We start from the raw sequence: 23,869 nt of genomic DNA on the forward strand, positions 1-23,869 counted from the left end.
GATTTGGTAAGTACATCTTTGGGCATCTCTGCACCTCATAGACAATGGTCCACATCATGGCCCATACTCTCCTCCATTCCATCCAGTGGGCCCTGTGAGGATTTACAATGTCCGGTGATTACCTCTGAAGCACCATCCAGGGCAGCTCCTTGTCCCAAAGACGCCTCCACCTCTCAACTCTTCCTGCCTTTCCCCATACCCATCGTCCACCATGTCCACTTTTCCCAATCCAATGCCACCTCTTCTATGTGGACATTGGATTGGTTGTGTCCATTGCACCTCTATGTCAAGAGGAGGCTCAGATTCCACATGGATGCTGGATGCAATCCTCCCATTTTCAGTTGTAATCACTCTAGGCTCCATGGTGTGGTGATTGTCCTTCTTCAACTCCATTTAGCTGAGTGTGGTAAGTCCAATAAATCAGATTGTAGGTGCTGGAGTCTGTTGAGGCTCAGGACCTGGCTATCACATTGTCAGTCCAGAGATTCAAATCCCCTAAATATATCTTAAACCCCAACGTTAACTGCACCTCCAGCACATTAGCATGAAAGTCTTATGAAGGGAGATCTCATCTGAGTCCAGATTCATCACACATAAACACCATTTCCAAAGAGGGGCCATCTTCCCTGGTAGTTAACCCCATCAGCCATGACCATAACTCTCATGGGTCTCTTTAGCCTTCAAAGGAACCAATATCTGGGGGTAGTATCTGCTTTATCTGTCTCTCTGACTCTGCTCAGTTGTGCATGAGGGCAATCCTTCTGCCAGCCTCCAGACTCTTTTTTAGAAACTCGTAGCCATATAAACTCATTTCTCCTTTCCATTTCCCCCTTACTTTAGGTCAAACAGAATTTTAAAGTCATGGTATTTTATGTAGACATGGATATTCTGCTGATCCGCATTGAACCTTCCATATAAGGTCATTTTCCAGTTGCATCATCAGTTGGTATTTGATAGTGGTCCCTCGTTGCCAGGGAGGCTCGTCCCCAGGTGTCATGTCCCACGCTGGGGGGAAGGCATTGCATTTACATGCTGAGTTTGGCTTCGAGACTGGCCACATTTGAGTAACATGAAGGCTGACAGGAGGAAATTCCCAGGCACAATGTTGCTCTAGGCCTTGTTCTTATTTTAGGTTTATCAGCTCACAAGCATAGTCATTAGCATCAGGGGCTCACTGTTGAACCCTCACTCCCTCCCGGTCCCTGCCACTGTACCTGGGAGACTGTCGCTGCTCCCCTAGGGACCACGACAGAGCACCACTGGCCAGGAACCCAGTACCCCCCCTGCTGTGGTTTTTAATTGTTGCCACTATGAGTATATCCAATCATTACCATGCACCCTGGACATATGTTGTGCACAGCTCCCTGTCAGCCATATATCACCTGTCATTGGTATCCCATACCAGTATCCCTCCATTGCCATTGTTGAAACACTCTGTGATCCAGAACTCCCCGAAATTTGAAGCCCAATATAATGTCCTGGTCCCTTACTAGGGAATGGCATATAGCGATGGGTTTAAAGGATAGATAAAGAACTTGGATAAAGTTAGATAAAGAACTTAGATAAAGAATGTTGACTTGAAAAAATTCCACATCCTATCCTTTTTTTTTTTTTTTTTTTCCCCCCTAATTATTCAGCGTTTCTTCACAGGAGTCCTAGACCACAGCAATGCATATATATAATATACAGCACTCCCATACATCCACCACAAAACCTTTTTCCTTCCACAGCGTTACTCTTACACCCTATTCACATCATATTTACTTAAGGTGATGTACAGAGTCTGAGATATTAGCTTTCTAACAAGGTAATATCTGTGCTTACATTATGGTGCATACTTTAGGATACACAGTTCTTTACATTTTTAGTTATCGTATGTTTTACATTATGGTTTACATTATCAGTCTGTCATCTCCTATATGTTGTGGTGTAATATTACATGTTTTATATCCATCCTTGTGTACTCTCAAGAAACTCCTCTCTTGCCCCCCATTTACTTTGGTTCCACACATTTAACGTCCATTTTCCCTTCCACCTTGGTGCCCACAGTGACAGCCAACCTCCGTTTCCTGAGGAACCACTTCCAGAGATAGATGGAATAGTGTTCAGGGCCTAACTTGCTCAACTGCCCCAACGCCCTCGGAGCCACCTTTTCTCTCGAGGGATACAGTTCCCTCTATTTGGTGGCATTAGTCCTCCCCAGGATGTGGGTCCACCCCCACTCTCACTACTTGGGATTCTACCCCATGGTGTCACCGACTCTGGCAGAATGAGCATTTAGACATTCCCCAGGAGCCCGTCCTGCATCAGACCCTCCCCTCCGAGCATTCTAAACAGGTAACCCTCTTTATTATATTTTGATATGATTTTCTCGGCATTTTAGTCTCCACCACCTCCTGACCCACTCCTGTGTTCATATGCTACCCCTCCCTCCCCCCACTTTTGGGCAACGTTACCCAACCGTCCCTCCCCAGCCACCCTCAAACCCATAAAGCCCCAACCAAAGGCAACCCCTTGCCCCCATTTTATCTCTTCTTTGTGTTCATACTTACCACCATGTCGTCTTAAATTCCACCCCTGCAGACATCGGCTCATATCCTTCCTCCACCCTCCGATTTCCTGTAAGCCTATCGTTCAGTCTCTTGCTATCTAGGGCAGCTTGTTTATTTCATATCATTGAGGTCATGTAGTATTTGTCCTTCAATGCCTGGGTTGCTTCACTCAACATAAGGTTCTCAAGATTCATCCATGTTATCACATGTGTTTGTAGTGTGTTTGTTCTTACAGCCGAATAGTATTCCATTGTGTGTATATACCACATTTTATTGATCCACTCATCTGTTGATGGGCATTTGGGTTGATTCCAACTTTTGCAATAGTGAACAATGCTGCTATGAACATTGGTGTACATATATCGGTTTGTGTCCTTGTTTTCAGTTCTGCTGGGTATATACCCAGCAGTGGTATTGCTGGGTCATATGGCAAATCTATGGCTAGTTTTTTGAGAAACCGCCATACTGTCCTCCAGAATGGTTGGATCCTTCTGCATTCCCACCAGCAGTGGATGAGTGTTCCCCTTCCTTCACATCCTCTCCAGCACTTGTATTCTTCTGTTTTTTTTCATAGCTGCCAATCTTATGGGTGTAAGATGATAGCTCATTGTAGTTTTGATTTGCATTTCCCTGATAGCTAGAGATTTGGAACATTTTTTCATGTGCTTTCTTGCCATTTGTATTTCTTCTTCGGAGAAGTGTCTGTTTAAGTCTTTTTCCCATTTTTTAAATGGGTTGTTTATCTTTTTATTTTCAAGATATAGGAGGTCTTTATATATGCAAGTTATAAGTTTCTTACCAGATACATGGTTGCCAAATATTTTCTCCCACTGTTTGGGCTCCCTTTTTACTTTCTTGACAAACTCCTTTGAGGTGCAGAAGGCTTTAATTTTGAGAAAGTCCCATTTATCTATTAGTTCTTTTGCTGCTCGTGCTTTTGGTGAGATATTCATAAATCCATTTCCTATTACAAGGTCCTGTAGATGTTTCCCTACACTGCTTTCTAAGGTTTTTATGGTCTTGGCTCTTATATTTAGGTCTTTGATCCATCTTGAGTTGATCTTTGTATAATGTGTGAGATGGTAATCCTCTTTCATTCTTCTACATATGGCTATCCAGTTCTCCAGACACCATTTGTTGAATAGGCCACTCTCTCCCAGTTGAGAGGGTTTGGTGGCTTTATCGAATATTATGTGGCTGTATATGTGAGGTTCTATATCAGAGCTTTCAATTCAATTCCATTGGTCTATGTGTCTCTCCTTATGCCAGTACCATGCTGTTTTCACCACCGTAGCTTTATAGTATGTTTTGAAGTCAGGTAGTGTGATTCCTCCAATTTCGTTTTCTTTTTCAGTATGTCTTTGGCTATTCGGGGTCTCTTTCCTTTCAAAATAAATTTCATAGCTGGTTTTTCTAGTTCCTTAAAGAAGGCTGCGTTGATTTTTATTGGGATTGCATTGAATGTGTAGATCAGTTTTGGTAGGATAGACATCTTAATAAAGTTCAGTCTTCCTATCCATGAACAAGGAATAGTCTTCCATTTATTTAGGTCTTCTTTGATTTCCTTGAACAACCTTGTATAATTCTCGTTGTATAAGTTCTTTACCTCTTTAGTTAAATTTATTCCTAAGTATTTGATTTTTTTATTTACTATTGTGAATGGTATTTGTTTCTTGATTTCCTCCTGATCTTGCTCATTATTGGTGTACAGAAATGCTACTGATTTTTGCGCATTGATCTTATAACCTGCGACTTTACTAAACTCATTTATGAGTTCTAGAATCTTCGTTGTAGATCTCTCAGGGTTTTCTATGTATAGGATCATGTCATCTGCAAATAATGAAATTTTGACTTCTTCCTTTCCAATTTGAATGCCTTTTATTTCTGGTTCTTGCCTCAGTGCTCGTGCAAGTACTTCTAAGACAATGTTAAATAGGAGTGGAGACAGTGGGCATCCTTGTCTTGTTCCTGAGTTTAGAGGGAAGGAGTCTAGGATTTCTCCATTGTAAACAATATTGGCTTTAGGTTTTTCATATATACTCTTTATTATGTTCAAAAAATTCCCTTGTATTCCAATCTTTTGGAGTGTTTTTATCAAGAAAGTGTGCTGTATTTTGTCAAATGCTTTTTCTGCATCAATAGATATAATCATGTGATTTTTTTCCTTCAATCTGTTTATATGGTGTATTACATTGATTGATTTTCTTATGTTGAACCATCCTTGCATACCTGGGATGAATCCCACTTGGTCATGGTGTATAATACGTTTAATGTGTTGTTGAATACGATTAGCAAGTATTTTGTTAAGTATTTTTGCGTCTAGGTTCATTAGAGTAATTTGTCTGTAATTTTCCTTTCTTGTGATGTCTTTGTTTGGCTTTGGTACTAGGGTAATGTTGGCATCATAGAAGGAGTTGGGTAATGTTCTTTCCGTTTCGATGTTTTGGAATAGTTTCAGCAGGATTGGTGTCAGTTCTTTCTGGAATGTTTTGTAGAATTCACCTGTGAAGCCATCTGACCCTGGGCTCTTCTTAGTTGGGAGATTTTTGATAACTGATTCTATCTCTCTGCTTGTGATTGGTTTGTTAAGATCATCAATTTCTTCTTTCGTCAATATGGGCTGCTTATGTGTCTCTAGGAATTTGTCCATTTCCTCTAGATTGTCATTTTTGTTGGAATATAGTTTTTCAAAATATCCTCTTATGATAGTCTTTATTTCTGTGGGGTCAGTGGTGATATCGCCTTTCTCATTTCTTATTTTGTGTATTTGCATCTTCTCTCTTTTTTTCTTTGTTAGTGTTGCTAAAGGTTTGTCAATTTTGTTAATCTTCTCAAAAAACCAGCTCTTGGTCTTGTTTATCTGTTCAAGTGCTTTCTTATTTTCTATTTCATTTAGTTCTGCTCTCATCTTTGTTATTTCCTTCCTTCTTCTTCCTGTTGGGTTACTTTGTTGTTGTTTTTCTAATTCCTTCAAATGTGCAGTTAGTTCTTCAATTTTTGCTCTTTCTTCTTTTTTGATATATGAATTTATGGCTATAAACTTGCCTCTCAGTACTGCTTTTGCTGCATCCCATAAATTTTGGTATGTTGTGTTATCATTATCATTTGTTTCAAGGTAGTCATTGATTTCTTTTGAGATTTCCTCTTTGACCCACTGTTTTTCTAAGAGTGTGCTGTTTAATTTCCAAATCGTGGTGTGAAATCTGGGCTTCTGTCCCTTGCAAATCTCCAGCTTGACTCCACTGTGGTCAGAGATAATGTTTTGTATGATTTCAATCTTTCTGAATTCGTTCAGCCTTTCTTTGTGGCCTAGCATATGATCTATCTTGGAGAATGATCCATGTGCGCTTGAGAAAAATGTATATCCTGCTGTGTTTGGGTGTAGCGATCTATATATGTCTATTAGATCGAGCTCCTCTAATATACTATTCAGATGTTTTGTTTCTTTGGTGATTCTCTTTTGAGATGTTCTGTCCAGAGTTGATAGTGGTGTATTAAAATCCCCCACTATAATTGTAGATGTATCTATTGTTTCACTTAGTTTTTCCAGCATTTGCCTGACTTATTTAGAGGCACCCTTGTTAGGGGCATAGATATTTATGATTGTTCGATCTTCTTGACAGATTTTCCCTTTCACTAAAATGTAGTATCCTTCTTTGTCTCTCACAATTGTTTCACATTTAAAGTCTATTTTGTCTGATATTAATATAGCTACTCCTGCCTTTTTTTGGTTATTGTTAGCTTGTATGATTGTTTTCCAGCCATTCACTTTCAATCTCCATGCGTCTCTGGGTCTAAGATGTGTCTCTTGTAGACAGCGTATGGATGGGTCATATTTCCTTATCCAATGTCCCAGTCTGAATCTTTTGATAGGTGAGTTTAATCCGTTGACATTCAGTGTTATTACTATCAAGGAATTATTTGTGTTAGCCATATTTTGATTGGATTTGTGTTTGTCATATTTTGTTTGTATATTTTTTTTTGTCTTTTTTGTTGTTGTTGTTGGTCTTATACTCTCCTTCAACTTTGCCTTTCCTGTTTTTTCCTTTCTTCCCGCAGAACTCCCTTTAGAATTTCTTGAAGGGGAGGTTTCTTGTTGGTATACTCTTTCAGTTTCTGTTTGTCTGTGAATATTTTGAATTCTCCATCATGTTTGAATGCTAGTTTAGCTGGATAGAGTATTCTTGGTTGGAAGTTTTTTTCCTTTAGTACCTTGACTATATCATACCACTGTCTTCTTGCCTCCATGGTTTCAGAAGAGAAATCCGCACTTAATCTAATTGAGCTTCCCTTGTATGTGATGGTTTTCTTTTCTCTTGCTGCTTTTAGGATTTTCTCTTTGTCTTGAGCCTTGGATAATTTGATAAGTATATGTCTTGGGGTGGGCCTGTTGGGGTTTATGACTTGTGGAGTGCATTGTGCTTCTTGGATATGTACATCTGTCTCTTTCAGTAGATTTGGGAAGTTTTCAGCCATTATTTCCTGCAACACTCCTTCTGACCCCTTTCCCTTCTCTTCACCTTCTGGAATGCCTATAATACGTATGTTTGAGCGTTTTGCATTGTCATTCACATCCCTAAATCCTAATTGGATTTTTTCTATCTTCTTATTGACCCCTTCTACTATCTGTTTGATTTCTGATGTACTGTCTTCCACGTCACTAATTCTCTGCTCTGTCTCTTCTAGTCTGCTGATATTTGCTGCAAGTGTATTTTTGATTTCTTGAACTGTGGTGTTCATTCCCATCATATCTGTTATGTGTTTGCGTATGTCTGCAATTTCCCCTCCAAGTGATGTCTTCATGTTGTTAACCTCTTTCATTACTTCGTCAAATTTGTCGGTGATAAATGTTCTGAGATCTTTCATTGCTTGTGCGAAGTTTTGCTCCCCTTCGTGATTATTGGTTTGTTGATTGGATTCAGTCATGTTTTCCTGATTATTGGTTTGGTTTGTAGATTTTTGTTGCTTTCTGGTCATCTCTTTATTTTGACGAATTTAATCAGTTCCTTAGCTTCTTTGTCTGCTTTTGGAGGTTAATTAGTTGTTATTTTTGCATAGGTGTTATATCTTCTCTTTGTCACTTTTTTCTTCTTACTCAAGTTACTTGTTGTTGGTTAAGTTCACTTTAGAAGAAAGTATTAGTGTTGGGGAAAGGCAATTGTGTCAGCAAGGGAAAAGTGTAAAATAGTATTGGTAATGTATGTTAACAAAGCAAGAATATGAGATCTGGGAGGGTGGAGGTTAGATTCATGTAGATTGTATAGAGTTATAGCTGTAGGTAGAGTACCTTTTATGAAGAAGATGACTGAATATGGGCAGAATATGGTATGAACTACAAAGCTATTGTTTTCATGAGAGAGGGAAAAAGAAAAGAAAGGTAATAGTTTCAAGAGTAGATAACAGACAGAAAACAGAACAAAGGTATTAGAAATTAAGAGTTAGACACTTTGTGGATCAAAGAATGGGAGGTGGGGGGTGGAATATAGGAGAGACAGTAGATGATAGTGGATATCAAGATGCAGGGGAAGGGGGATAGTGTAGGTAGCCTAAATCAGTTCACACAGAAATGAGGCAGTGGAGGATGGGAAAACCCAGCAAATGTGAGGTGTTCCCTGTAGCACCTATTGTGTACTTGAATTAAAATAAAATAAGTGGAAAATGAGGGACAAGAGGGAAAGAGAAAACCGAAAAAAAAACATTAATTATAATAAAGAAAAAAAGAAAGACAAGAAGAAAGGAAGAAAGAAAAAGAGGATAGGCAAACGGTGGGGAACAGATAGGGGGAAGAGAGATACAGGTATACACGTGTCACAATTGCAACTCTATCTAAAACAACAACCAAAAAAAACCCCTAAATAACTGTATTAAAAAAAAAAAAGGACTTTGGGGGACACGCTAGGAGAAAAGACTAGGGGATAATGCAATGTTAGCAATCAGGGCGTCAAAAAGAGTAAAAAATAAGATAAAGTGAAAATAAAAACAAAACAATATGAACCATTAAAGATAAAACGCAAACGTTAAGGTCGAGGGCACTCAAGGACCCCAGGTAGACCCCAGGGTGTGATGGATTCAGGGGTGGAAAGTCTGAGACACTGAACACTCAAGAGGTGTGAGTCTGGGGTGTGGACCGCCAGAGTCCAGGGGACCCAGACCGGGCAACCTGAAATCTGGTCCACAGAAAGCTTAGGAGCCCCGCAGTGCAACACAGCCCTCAGGGATCCTCATAGCTGGGTGCCAGCCCCGTGGGGGAAGCTAGATCCATGAATTCTATATTGAATGTCTGATCCCTGAAATTCACCTAACTCCTCAGGGTATCAGCCTTTGGACAGCTCCCTCCCTGTGCTCCCATGCAACGGCCACTTGAGGGCGCCTCTACACCATGGCCAGTTCAATGACCCAGATCCCAAGCCCCGCCGGGTGGGGTGGGCTTCAGCTGGAAATGCCGAAAACAGACTCTAAGATCCGAAATCCCAAACTTCGCAAAATATTCCCCAATCAGCTTCCAGACGTGTCCTCCTCCCTCACTGCACCCTACAACAGTCTCCCAATTGTGTCCCCTTATTGCCCAAAATCCAATTCCGTTGCAGATCGGCAGCCGGACCTGTGGGGATGGGGCTCCAGGCGGAAGCGCTACCCCCCCTGTCAGGTGATGAAAAACGTCCCCTGCTTCACAAGAAAACACTGTCTGTCTCCCCAAATCAATCTGCAAAGGAGTCTTGTCCCAACAATCCCTCACCCGCCAGCCCAGTATCCGCAAATTTCTCAGCACCGCAAAGCCTCCAGAGAAAGGAAAAAAAAAACAAAAACCCTGGCCGCCGTGGCTCCGGAGCTGCAGGAGCACCTGCCTCCGCGACTCCGCCCACCCAAGGAGGGAACTTCCCGCGCTCAGCTGGAACCTCCGTTTATATATTATAGACGTATCCTCTCTGTTACCTTCCCACCGAATTGACGTCCAGACACCTTCCAATCAGCAAAAATCCCCGAAACAGCGCGGTCCCAAAGAGCCTTCAACGCTGCCCAGCCGCCCCCTGCAGAGACACTACCAGGCAAGCTCACGCAGCCACCATCTTGCCTCGGCCCCCCTCTCGTGATGTCTTTGTTTGGCTTTGGTACTAGGTAATGTTGGCATCATAGAAGGAGTTGGGTAATGTTCTTTCTGTTTCGATTTTTTGGAATAGTTTCAGCAGGATTGGTGTCAATTCTTTCCGGAATGTTTTGTAGAATTCACCTGTGAAGCCATCTGGCCCTGGGCTTTTCTTAGTTGGGAGACTTTTAATAACTGATTCTATCTCTCTGCTTGTGATTGGTTTGTTAAGATCATCAATTTCTTCTTTTGTCAATATGGGCTGCTTATGTGTCTCTAGGAATTTGTCCATTTCCTCTAGATTGTCATTTTTGTTGGAATATAGTTTTTCAAAATATCCTCTTATGATAGTCTTTATTTCTGTGGGGTCAGTGGTGATATCACCTTTCTCATTTCTTATTTTGTGTATTTGCATCTTCTCTCTTTTTTTCTTTGTTAGTGTCGCTAAAGGTTTGTCAATTTTGTTAATCTTCTCAAAAAACCAGCTCTTGGTCTTGTTTATCTGTTCAAGTGCTTTCTTATTTTCTTTTTCATTTAGTTTTGCTCTTATCTTTGTTATTTCCTTCCTTCTTCTTCCTGTTGGGTTACTTTGTTGTTGTTTTTCTAATTCCTTCAAATGTGCAGTTAGTTCTTCAATTTTTGCTCTTTCTTCTTTTTTGATATATGAATTTATGGCTATAAACTTGCCTCTCAGTACTGCTTTTGCTGCATCCCATAAATTTTGGTATGTTGTGTTATCATTATCATTTGTTTCAAGGTAGTCATTGATTTCTTTTGAGATTTCCTCTTTGACCCACTGTTTTTCTAAGAGTGTGCTGTTTAATTTCCAAATCGTGGTGTGAAATCTGGGCTTCTGTCCCTTGCAAATCTCCAGCTTGACTCCACTGTGGTCAGAGATAATGTTTTGTATGATTTCAATCTTTCTGAATTCGTTCAGCCTTTCTTTGTGGCCTAGCATATGATCTATCTTGGAGAATGATCCATGTGCGCTTGAGAAAAATGTATATCCTGCTGTGTTTGGGTGTAGCGATCTATATATGTCTATTAGATCGAGCTCCTCTAATATACTATTCAGATGTTTTGTTTCTTTGGTGATTCTCTTTTGAGATGTTCTGTCCAGAGTTGATAGTGGTGTATTAAAATCCCCCACTATAATTGTAGATGTATCTATTGTTTCACTTAGTTTTTCCAGCATTTGCCTGACTTATTTAGAGGCACCCTTGTTAGGGGCATAGATATTTATGATTGTTCGATCTTCTTGACAGATTTTCCCTTTCACTAAAATGTAGTATCCTTCTTTGTCTCTCACAATTGTTTCACATTTAAAGTCTATTTTGTCTGATATTAATATAGCTACTCCTGCCTTTTTTTGGTTATTGTTAGCTTGTATGATTGTTTTCCAGCCATTCACTTTCAATCTCCATGCGTCTCTGGGTCTAAGATGTGTCTCTTGTAGACAGCATATGGATGGGTCATATTTCCTTATCCAATGTCCCAGTCTGAATCTTTTGATAGGTGAGTTTAATCCGTTGACATTCAGTGTTATTACTATCAAGGAATTATTTGTGTTAGCCATATTTTGATTGGATTTGTGTTTGTCATATTTTGTTTGTATATTTTTTTTTTTGTCTTTTTTGTTGTTGTTGTTGGTCTTATACTCTCCTCCAACTTTGCCTTTCCTGTTTTTTCCTTTCTTCCTGCAGAACTCCCTTTAGAATTTCTTGAAGGGGAGATTTCTTGTTGGTATACTCTTTCAGTTTCTGTTTGTCTGCGAATATTTTGAACTCTCCATCATGTTTGAATGCTAGTTTAGCTGGATAGAGTATTCTTGGTTGGAAATTTTTTTCCTTTAGTACCTTGACTATATCATACCACTGACTTCTTGCCTCCATGGTTTCAGATGAGAAATCAGCACAATCTAATTGAGCTTCCCTTGTATGTGATGGTTTTCTTTTCTCTTGCTGCTTTTAGGATTTTCTCTTTGTCTTGAGCATTGGATAATTTGACAGGTATATGTCTTGGGGTGGGCCTGTTGGGGTTTATGACTAGTGGAGTGCGCTGTGCTTCTTGAATATATACGTCTGTCTCTTTCAGTAGATTTGGGAAGTTTTCAGCCATTATTTCCTGCAACACTCCTTCTGACCCCTTTCCCTGCTCTTCACCTTCTGGAATGCCTATAATACGTATGTTTGAGCTTTTTGCATTGTCATTCAGGTCCCTAAGTCCTAATTGGATTTTTTCTATCTTCTTATTGACACCTTCTACTATCTGTTTGATTTCTGATGTACTGTCTTCCATGTCACTAATTCTCTGCTCTGTCTCTTCTAGTCTGCTGATATTTGCTGCAAGTGTATTTTTGATTTCTTGAACTGTGGTGTTCATTCCCATCATATCTGTTATGTGTTTGCGTATGTCTGCAATTTCCCCTCCAAGTGATGTCTTCATGTTGTTAACCTCTTTCATTACTTCGTCAAATTTGTCGGTGATAAATGTTCTGAGATCTTTCATTGCTTGTGCCAAGTTTTGCTCCCCTTCGTGATTATTGGTTTGTTGATTGGATTCAGCCATGTTTTCCTGATTACTGGTTTGGTTTGTAGATTTTTGTTGCTTTCTGGTCATCTCTTTATCTTGACGGATTTAATCAGTTCCTTATCTTCTTTGTCTGCTCTTGGAGGTTAATTAGCTGTTATTTTTGCATAGGTGTTATATCTTCTCTTTGTCACTTTTTTCTTCTTATTCTAGTTTCTTGTTGTTGGTTAAGTTCACTCAAAGGCAAGTTCACTCAGCGACCATCTTGCCTCCTCATCATTGTTGCTAATTCCACTCTGAGAAATCGATCCAAGACAAACTGCTGTACAATGAATCTACAGCAAGTTCATGGCAGCCAAACCACACACCTTGAGGCCCGCGCGGCACGGCGTCTCGGCCTGGCCCGAGCACCAGCTCACCGTGACCACATCCGGAACACGCTGAGCTGCTGAGTGCTCAAATCTGTTCTTATTTGCTGAGAGTGTATTTTTTATTTCTTGGATTTTGCCATTCCTCACCATCATATCCATTATCTTTTTACACATGTCTACAATTTCTTCTGTCTTCTCTTCAAGTGTTTTCTTAATATCCTTATTCTCTTTCTTCACTTCATTAACTCATCCCATGATATCTGTTTGGAGGGGTTTGACCAGTTGTTTGATGCTCTGTTCCTCTTCCTGGTTTTTAGTTTGTTCATTGGATTGGGCCATATCTTATTGATTATTGGTATGGTTTGTACTTTTTTGTTGCTGCCTGGTTATCAGTTTATCTTGATGGTTTGTTCAGTTCATTAGCTTTTCCATCTGGTCTCAGGGTTTGTGTGTGTGTGTGTGCTAAGTCTTTTCTTTGATGCTTTGTTCTTCTTATTCTATTTTCTTGTTGTTGGCTAAGTTTCCTTGAAGGAAAAATATTAGGGCCAGGTCAAGCAAAAGAGGTAAGAAATTAAAAAGTATAATTGTAGTATTGATAGTAAATGGTAGCAGAAAAACCATGAAAGACCTTGGAGAATGAATATTAAACTCATGTAAGCTGTGTTGAGTCATAACAATAAAAAATGGAGTACCTACAATAAGAGGGGAAACTGAATATGGAGTAGAATATCATATAAATTAAAAGGCCAGTGTGATCAGGAGAGAGGGAAAGAAAAAAGAAAGGGCAACAACATGAAGAATGAATGAAAGCTAGAAAACAGAATAGAGATGTTAGAAATAAAAAGTCAGAAAAATTGGTGGCTAAACAAAGAGCAGTGGAATGTCAGAACAATAGCAGAAGATGAAAGATAGAAAGATGTAAAGGAAAGGGCATTGGTAGCCAAACTCTGTACACACAGAAAAGAGGAAATTGAGTATGAGGAAGCAGAGCAAACAAGAAACACTGCCTGCAACACCTAATAGAATAAAAGAATTAAAAAGAAAAGAAAGGAAAAGGGTGGTGGGGGGATAAAGAGGAAGGAAAGACAAGAAAATAGACAAAAAACAAAAAACAAAAACAAAAACAGAGAAGCCTTCTTGCAAAGAGTCCTCTTTGCAGTTGAATAAACTACTTAGGAATCTATCCTTTCCCCTTTCTCCCTTCCTCACTTCTCTATCTCCCAGGGCATCAGGAAGCCTGTGAGAGTTCCCCCACAAGATTCAAATGGGACCCTGCTGTACCAACTCACCACAGAAAATAATGACTCTCAGTGTCTTTGAGAGCTAGCACTCTCACCTTGCCAGACACCTTAAATATGCTATTGGAAACCTATTAAGCACATCCTGTTGTCTCCCTCCCTTAGGAGTATTGTACAGGACTAGTTAATTGCCTGACTCCACCTTCTCCAAGACCAATTTTCCCTATCTGAGGGCATTTAGGTAAACCGGGATGCCTCAGCAGATTCACTTCTCTTCTCTTCCTAGCTTCTTCCCAAGCCAGCTGTCATGCTCCTCCAAGCTTAAAAAAAAAAAAAAAGGTGGGGACAAGACAATTGAACCTGCACTCCTCTGGACCCTCTGCACCCCTCACCAGAACCCTCCTGCTCTTGGAGTTTGTTCAAAACCAGTGGGCTCAGGAATGTCGGGTTTCAGGGAATGCTAGGTTCAGGCGATGCAGCTCAGGGATGGTGAGGTACAGGGAACATGGGGTTTGGGGAACACAAGGTTTGGGTAAAACTGATTTGGGATTGCAGGTTTGGGGAACAAGGGGCTCAGTAACTGCTGTGCAACCGGCAGTGTTTAGGGAATGCTGTGGCTAGCAGTCCTAGGGGAAAGGTTTAGCCTTCCCACAGTTTTAGGCACAAGTGCCAGAAACCCGTAGTTTTACCTTGAGCAAGCACTCCTTCTGTCACACTCTCTACAGATCGATGTCCAGAAACCTCCTGCTTTGTGGGTTCCCAAAACAGCTCACTCAGCAGGATTCTGTCCCCACTCAGTCGGTTTTTTGCAGGAGAGGTGACAAGGGTGCATTCATTTGGACGCCATTTGCCCGCCCTCTCGGAAATATTATAATCGTCCACATGTCTCTACAAACTACATTTTACCTTAACACCGCATGTCCACTTTCAGGTTTAAAGTACCAGATCTGATATTTTTTTCTTTCTTCATTTCAGCATTTGTGGAGTCCTTCTCCAGTCTCTACCATTCTCCTGAGAATCTTGAAAAGTTGTGATATATTATAGCTAACTCTTAATATGTCCCTTTTTTCAATTAAATGGTTAGTCTATTTAGAAGTTAAATACAATGGCTCTATAGTCAAGAGTGCGTGGGTTCAGAACTCACCACTGATATCTATCTGCATGAACTTGGGCTAGTTATAAAACTTTCTGGATCTTCTCATCATCAATAAAATGGGAATGATGGAATTCCATATTCCTTAATATTATAAAGATTAAATGAGTGAAAGCATATAATTCACTTAGAATGGTGCTCGCCAAATAGTAAACATTCAATAAACATTAGTCAGTGTTACAGATTATCATAAAAGTGCAATTTGCATATTTTATATGTCAAAATTTGTGACACGAAATATATATATATACATAATATTATTGAATTGCATAGTTTGAACAATTATGTAATTATCAAAGTAAACACTAGAGTAGGTGTTAGCGTGATTATACAGATGAGGAACTTGGGTTCAAAGAAGTTAAATTACTTGCTCAGTGTCTCATACTGATGAAACGATATGCGGTGCAGCCTGGATTCAAATAAGCATCATGTTAAGAACTAATCTTTAATTACTTTTATCCCTAGCACACTGTTTCATGCATATATGTGTGTAATGAACACTTTCTAAAAGAAATAATGAAGCCATAAAATGGTTAGTTTCACTCATCAAATATTTTTGCACTACTATTCAGGGGATGGGTGTCATTAAGTTTTCAGATTTAAAAACATAAGGAACTTTTAAAAAATGATTTTGGTTAAAATGAAGGAAAAAAAAGGACAATGACTTTAGGGAGAGTCACCTCCCAAATGAAGAGAAAAAAACTATCTAGGGAAATATAGAACTTTGAGACATGAATCAATGTATAGATAGTTCATGAAGGAGAAATGCCAATTTTGGCGTCAGAGGTTTTTGTTTTTAGCTCCTTATTTAGAGAAGCCGTGAAGCATCAAGTTCACATATAACGTATTTCCTGACAAGTATCAGATGTTTTTGTTAGGTCAGGAAATGTGAAACAAGGCAGTACAACTTAAAGGTTATCTATCAGTGGAGCTAAAATTGGAAATGCTCAACAACAATAATAACTAAATCTTCAGAAGCCCTGCACTGGATTATAGCCAACAGAGACTGTATGCTGCTTATCCATATATTCATGCAATAGATATTTATTGAATGGCTACAGTGTATCCTGTTGTACAAGACACTGAGGAGAGGTTAGATTTCCCATACCAGGGTGCCTACATCCTGGTGGAGGTGACACAACTCAACAAAGAAATGCTCAAATGAATAATTATGCTCATGCTTAATTACCCTCAGTATTAGATGCTATATCAAAGAGAAACATAGGCTTTCTTCTATAAGGGCTCTTACCATGGCATTTTGATCTCATCTGGGAGAATCAAGGAAAGCTTCCTTCAAAATATTTATTTAAGTGACAAATGGCAGGTAACTAGCAAAGTAAGGAAAGTGCGACCAAGAAATCAATGTGTGGGGTTATTATAGGGAGGGAAAACAGGACGTGTGAACATATGTGAACGTTAAAACAAGACAGGGAATTATAAATTTTAAAAAGTGACAGGAGAGAGTGCTTTATGCCTGGGACACAGAAAGTGAAGTGGAGAATAGCTGGAGATGAGGGTAGAAAAGTAAAAAAGCAGAGGCGTGTTGTGATTTTAAATGTTCTTGGTCTTATCCTAAACCAAGAGGAAGACATTGAACGTTTTAAGCACACTTTTGGGTTTTAAAAAGATCATTGCGGCTGCAATGAGGAAAATTGGGCCGAGGCAAAGAATGGAAGGTTTGAATGCAGTAGACGCTTCAGGGGGCGTTTTCTAGGAAAATATAACTTGATCCAGGATGGCAGCAATTCATGCATGAAAGAAGCAAAATGATTAGAGTATCCTGAATATACCTCAGGGTGTGGGTCATGGCTAAATGCAGACTGGGTATGGGTTCACAGTTGCGTGGCTATCATGCTTCCTTAGTAATGCTATTTTAGACCTGGGATTTAGAGTTGATAAAAGATGGGTATGTGCATGAGGGTGTATTTGTGTGTGTGGGGGAGGGTGTATTCAATCATACAACATATCTGAGAGCCAACAATGTGCCAGGCATTGGGGAAAACATAGTGAACAAACAGAGCCCCAGCCAGTCTCAGGATGTTTACTTTCTACCCCTTTCTCTAGTAAAATAGTTCTCATCAATTCGTCCCCTCTTCAGGTATTGTGACTTTTGCAAAAAATCTTTTTGTGGCTCAGATTCTCTTGGCTCTACCTCACATGATGAAGTAAAGATTTTAGCTTAATTTAGATTTCTTTCTTTCTAGACCTCGTCTCTTGCTCATAATCTATTCTTAACCCCTACCCTATATTTCTTTTTCTATATTTTTTCTTAACAATATCCTTCATTTCATCAGTTAAGATTTTAGTTAGTACATGCAGTTTGGACAATTTTGTGGTTCCTAATCCTATGTAGGAAATCAATAATCCTACTTTCAGTTAATTAAAGTTTTTCTTATGGATGTTCTAAAGTCCATGGACCTGGATATAAAATTATTTAAAATTTAGATTTTGAGGCAAGCTACAACAACCTGTATGTAATTATAACTGCAGACACAAATACTCAAAAATGTATCTGCAGCCATATGTCCAGGGTGAAACCCTGTATCTCATGTTCTTGACACAAGGTTCCCCTTAGAGATTGGTTCAAGTCAATTTCTCCAAACTTTCTTCTTAATATTTCCAGATGTTGCTCTTCCCTCCTCAGTACCTCTTGGGTTCCCTCTGGTATAACCCTCTGCGGCCCCAGCCTTTTTCATTTCTCATAAATGATTCCTAGTTCCAACTTCTCTCCCTAGAGCACCTACACCATGCCCTTCTGCCTCCTACAACAAACTGTTAATGATTTTTTTTAGATTTATTTATATATTTATTTCTCTCCCCTCCCCCCTCCTCCCGCCCCGCCCTGGTTGTCTGTTCTCCGTGTCTATTTGCTGTGTCGTCTTCTTTGTCCGCTTCTCTTGTTGTCAGCATCATGGGAATCTGTTTCTTTTTGTTCCGTCATCTTGTTGTGTCAGCTCTCTGTTTGTGCAGCACCATTCCTGGACAGGCTGCACTTTTATTGCACTGGGTGGCTCTACTTATGGGGTGCACTCCTTGCGCATGGGACACCCTTGCGTGGCAGGGCACTCCTTGTGCGCATCAGCACTGCGTATGGGCCAGCTCCACACTTTTCAAGGAGGCCCGGGGTTTGAACCATGGACCTCCCATGTCGTAGACGGACACCCTAACCACTGGGCCAAGTCTGCTTCCCTGATTTTTAATTTATGGTATATTATAAAAGTATTTCTTATGTAAATGGTGATTAACTTATTCCTATATTTTTAATTTAATAGACTTGATATTTTAGAGCAGTTTTATGTTTAGAGAAAAATTGTGCAGAATTTTGAGGAAAACTGAGCAGTGTGCCCTTCCCATCTATCCCCACATGCAGTTCCCTCAATTAATAACTTATCCCTTAGTGTGGTACATATACGACAACTAATCATTCAATATTGATACAGTGTTATTGGCTAAAGCCCAGAGATTACATTAGGATTCACTCTATAGTTCTATGGGTTTTGACAAATGTACAATGTCAGGTACCTACTCTTACGGTATCATACAAAATATTTTCCCTGCCTTAAAAATGCCCTGTGCTCCACCCATTCATTCCACACCACCCTGGAATCCCTGGCAATCACTGACCTTTTCACTTTCTCAATAGTTTTGTCTTTTCCATAGGGTTTGTATAGTTGGAATCATGTAACATACTCTTTTCAGAATGCCTTCTTTTATTTATAATATGCATCTGAGTAAGTTTCCCTCATGTATTTTTGTGGCGCAAAATTTCTTTTTTTTTTAACTGAATCATATTCCAATGTATAAATATACTACAGTTTATTCATTTACCTTTTGAAGGACATCTAAGTTACTTTCCATTTGTGGAAATTATGAATAACACTGCTATCAATATTCATATACAGGTGTCTGTGTGGCCCTAAATTTTCAATAATAGATGAAAATAACAGCAGTTATTTTCACAGTCCTCCTAAACATTTGTTATCATCCACATGTGCTACCCTCATTGATTGGCTCTGACATTTGTTTTGCAGAATACCCAAGAATAGAAAAGCACTTTGTCTAATAAAGAAACCATTAGGGACCAGGACTCAGCAGAATAAATCTCCATGGATCTCAGCTGATACGCCACTTTATTCTACACATCTACAGATTTCCACCATACCTCAAGTGAATGGGTGCTTCACTGGTCCGAGGCCCACTGTGACAGGACAACCATCTGCAGGTACTGCTCCAGGACCTGGGGATAAAGATGGAAGCAAGGCACTAGAAAATGTGGGGTGCAGAAAGTCTTGCAGGAAAAATGACATTCTCTAAATGTCCCATAAAATTCCACAGTCACTGACACATGTTGAGGCTGTGGTGGGATCTTCAATCTTCAGATTAGCCAATGCCATTCTTTAGAAGGGATACAAAATGTTCTGCATTTAATGCCTGAATGTGCGGTGGCTTTCTTACAGTTAATGTTGATAAATTTGTTGCTGGCGATTGTTCCTGATAGCTTGGGTAAAAACCTACCATGTTGCTTAAATTTTCTCTAATATCCTTCTAATGCCACCACCAAATGGAAGATTTCCATCTACAATATTTCTGATTGAAGATCATTCAATTTATATCTGGAAAACCCATTGATAGCGAGCTTTGGTTTTCGACAAACTGTTTTTCCATGTGGGGGCAGTGAAAAAATCATTTTCTATATTGACCTAAAATATACCTTTTGCTTTTTTTGTTAGCTTCTTCTGTTGATCCAGATTTCTATTTCTCATGATACTAAATAATTATTTTATTTTTATTTAGCACATAATGAATCTTAAAAATATTTGAAAACAAAAAAATGATCCTTCTTATGTTGTGAATTTGAGATTATTCATTATCTAAGAAAGAAAGAAACAAAAGCAAAAGAATATTGTGTTTTAACTTTGATATTCAGAGAGAGATATGAAAATTTGCATTTTAGACTTCAGCAGATTAAAAAACATTATTCTAGAAACATTGAATTCATTAGAAAATGTTTGAATTTAATGGTAGATTTATTCCTTACTATAAACCTTGCAAGGTTTGCTTTACTCCATTTTGTGCAATGAGACAATTTAAACTTACAGTCCTAAATGCCTGCATCAAGCCACATACAATAATCTCAGCCCTGTATTACCTCAAAGCCCTTGTTTTTGTCACTATACCAAGAGATATAGTCATTATTTATGGTATGCCTTACACCAACTTCAGATATATGAAATGCTGAGATCAGACTAGTTCAATTCATGATGTATAAATACTAAACTACTATTTTAGTGGATAAATTTCCTTTTTTGAGACATGCAATATTTATAGAATATTAGTGAGCAAAAATTCCTTTTCAAATTTTGTGGAATACAACCATAATTTTTTATAAAGCTGAGATTAAGAGCTGAAATTAACACAAGATTTCTTAGAAGAAATTAAAAAATAATGCATTTGAATTTAAAACAAACTGTGAACATGCTAGAAGGGACATGGAATTAAATTACTACAGATATAAAGACAAATAATACAAAATCTCCAATGACTGAAGCAAAAAAATATGGCACAATATTAATTATTTCTATACTTTTATTTGTAAAACAACTTTGAGGTATATTTTTCCATCCCTCTATTTCATCCATGTATAGCAAATTATTTTTTGTTTGTGTGATGGCTTTCTTAAACATTATATAATTGACTCTTTCTTACAAAACCTGGATATAAATCTTAACAACCTTATTGAATTACTTTTAAAATTAATATTATTTCTATAATCTTATTTTTCCATTCACTGTAAGTTTGTTTGTTTCCTACTATTAGTGAATTGATGAAGAATACAATATAATCCATGACTCATCAAATAATCTGGAAATTCTACCACGTATTTCTACTCAAAGTAGTTATGTTAAATTACTTAAAAATTTTTGTATAGAAAAATATATTAACATTAATCTGAAACTATACTCTATACTAAAAAAAAACCATAAACACTCACAAAGGCTAAAGACCATTAATGTAAATTTACCTTTCTGATTCCCAAACCAGGATTAATTGAATAATTTATACCTTTTAATACTTAACTATTCTTTTGAGGTGTTTTTGGATTTCAGTTCTGTCATCCAAAGTATGTTACTACTTTAGAATACCCTCATATATTCTAGGCATAGAATGCCAGGTCCTTTTGATAATACATAGCTAAACAGTTGAAGAAAGTATCCACAATACCAAGGTCAATCCCAGAAAATGAGCACCCTGGGACGCTTCCTTATATTGAGGGAAAATCATGAGTCCTGGCTTGTCTATGCTCTCCCTGTGATGCTGAGAATGCTGGATCTCCTGCTAGTTCTGACAATCTTGTAGAAGAACCACACAGGCTTGTAAATGAATATTAAACAATATTGTCACCACAAGATAATCTAAACAGGGAGTTGAAATGTCTTTATTGAGAATTCATCACTGAGAATTCTTCTCCATCTTGAAGAGTAAGAAGGCTTTGACCACCCACTCCCCATTCCAAGTAGCTGAAACAGTTTTTAAATCATTAGTTCACATACCAATTCTCCTGATCATTAGTTTGAATAATATAACCATAAATATCATCATACATTACTATAATGCCCAGTAATTTGTAGGTGCAAATATGCAGTGGTATCCAAATGTACTATATTTCTTTCTCCCTAGGAGTCAGACCTCAAGAAACTCAGGTCAGGTATGTCCTCTTGCAACAACTCCATCCCACAGCCCTTGATATTTGTCCTGGCTGGAATTCCTGGCCTGGAATCTTCCCATGGCTGGTTCTCTGTGGCTTTTTTCTTGGTGTTTGTGATGACAGTCATTGGCAATGTCACCATCATATGTATCATCCGGGTGCAGAAGAGTCTTCACGAGCCAATGTTTCTCTTCCTGGCCATGCTGTCAGTTGTTGACCTGTCTGTGGTCAGCGTCACTGTTCCCCGTATGCTGGGCATCTTCTGGATGGATGCCAAGGAAATCAGCTTCAATGCCTGTCTAATGCAGATGTTTTTCATCTCTTTCTTTTATGTTATGGAGTCTGGAATCCTCGTGGCCATGGCTTTTGACCGATTTGTGGCCATCTGGAAACCTCTGAGCTATACAACCATCCTTGCTAACAACATGCTTGTGAAGATTGCACTGGCTGTCCTGGCAAGAGCAGTTGCTGTGCTGACCCCAGCGCCCATCCTGGCACAAAGACTGGAAAGCTTCCAAACTCACATCATTGCTTACTCCTACTGTGCCTACATGGCTGTGGTAGAGATAGCCTGTGGAGATGTCTCTAACCACATTGTGTATGGACTCATGGTTATTGTATCATCTGTGGGATTTGATCTGCTTTTTATCATTCTCTCATATGGGCTGATACTCCATACTGTTTTTTTGATACCAACTTGGGAGGCACGGGGCAAAGCTCTCAGCACCTGTGGCTCTCATTTCTGTGTCATTGCTCTCTTTTATTCTCCTGTTGTCATTTCTTTTTTGGTTCATAGTTTAGGCTACCATATGGCTCCCCATGTTCAGATCTTCATTGAAAATCTCTACTTCCTGGTGCCTCCCATGGTCAATCCCTTAATTTATGGGGTCCGGACCAAGCAATTGCGGGAGCAGGTGCTACGAATTCTCCACTGTTTTGAAGACTGATGTTGATGCCTAAGTGGACAGGAGACCTGGGAAGGTGGAGGTGGAAATTATTTTAGGTTGGAGGTATTGATAATGTCTGCCAGTCTTGGAAAAGGAATAAACAAGGCAATAGAAGAAATTTCTTAGTGTAGGAATGTAACAGGGACATAATTGTTCCATCAGTACAGAATTGTTATATTTGCCTCAAACTCAGAATCCTTCTCAAATGTTTAAGTAAAGTTCCATCCATCTACCTCATGGGATCTAAGACTAGAAATACAGTGGTTATCACCATTCTAAATTCCTCAAGATTGAGGAGTGAAATGAACAAGCATAAGGGGAGAATGCAACTATAGAATAAAGTAAACATTATTATCCTAGCAAGGGAGGTACTTGTAACATTGATATAAAGGCAGTGGCCCTGAGAGTTTCTGAAGGGAGAGAGAGGGAAGAAAAGGTATAACATGGGGCATTTTGGGGACATTGGAATTGTTCTGAATGACACTGTAATGACAGATAGAGGCCATCATACATTTTGTCAGAATCTACTAGTATGTGCAGTACAAAGTGTAAACTATAATGTAAACTACTGACCATGGTTAATAGCAATGCCTCAACATTTGTTCATCAATTGTAACAAACGTACCACACTAATCAAAGATGTTGTTAATAGGGAAAAGTGTGCATGATGGGGGTCATATGGGAATCCCCCTATATTTTCAATGTATCATTTATGTAATCTAAAGCTTTGTTAAAATAAAATAAAATAAAAAGTTTCTCACCCTACAAATTAAAATGCTTATATAAGAAGTAAAATAGTATAATACATTATTTTTGATTTAATTGTTTTTTTTAATTTTGCCAGATCAATTACCTTGGAACACATATTTCAAATAAGGCAAAAATGCAACTTAAATATATCTATTCAAGATTCCTGGACAAAAACAATTCTTCAAATAATTTTGCCAATTTAATATTTTCTTTCCCTTATTAAGTGTGGTTCAACATTTCAACAACACAACATTATGTAACATAGAAATAACTCTAATGGAAATACACATGTATAAATATTCATGAGCTATGACCTAGCAATTCCACTGCTGGGTATGTACCCAGTAGAACTGAAAACAAGGACACAAACAGATATATGCACACCAATGTTCATAGCAGCACTATTCACTATTGCCAAAAGTTGGAATCAACCCAAATGCCCATCAACAGATGAATGGATGAATAAAATGTGGTATATACATAAAGTGGAATGCTACTCAGCTATAAGAACAAATACAGTACAAACACATGTGATTACA

The 23,869-nt window shown here is 38.7% G+C and overlaps 1 protein-coding gene across 1 annotated transcript; it reads left to right on the plus strand.

The window, feature by feature from the left end:
* Positions 1-21,635: 21,635 nt before the first annotated feature.
* LOC101439263 (olfactory receptor 52K2-like) lies at positions 21,636-22,580 on the plus strand. The gene has a single exon (XM_004475352.2). The coding sequence runs from the start codon at positions 21,636-21,638 to the stop codon at positions 22,578-22,580; it is 945 nt and encodes a 314-aa protein (XP_004475409.1).
* Positions 22,581-23,869: the final 1,289 nt, after the last annotated feature.

The sequence above is a fragment of the Dasypus novemcinctus genome, chromosome 10 (assembly GCF_030445035.2).
Source record: "Dasypus novemcinctus isolate mDasNov1 chromosome 10, mDasNov1.1.hap2, whole genome shotgun sequence".
Classification (NCBI taxonomy): Eukaryota; Metazoa; Chordata; class Mammalia; order Cingulata; family Dasypodidae; genus Dasypus; species Dasypus novemcinctus.

Excerpts from the sequence above, each read along its gene's own strand:
- LOC101439263 (XM_004475352.2), top strand. The coding sequence starts at position 21,636 with ATGTCCTCTTGCAACAACTCCATCCCACAGCCCTTGATATTTGTCCTG.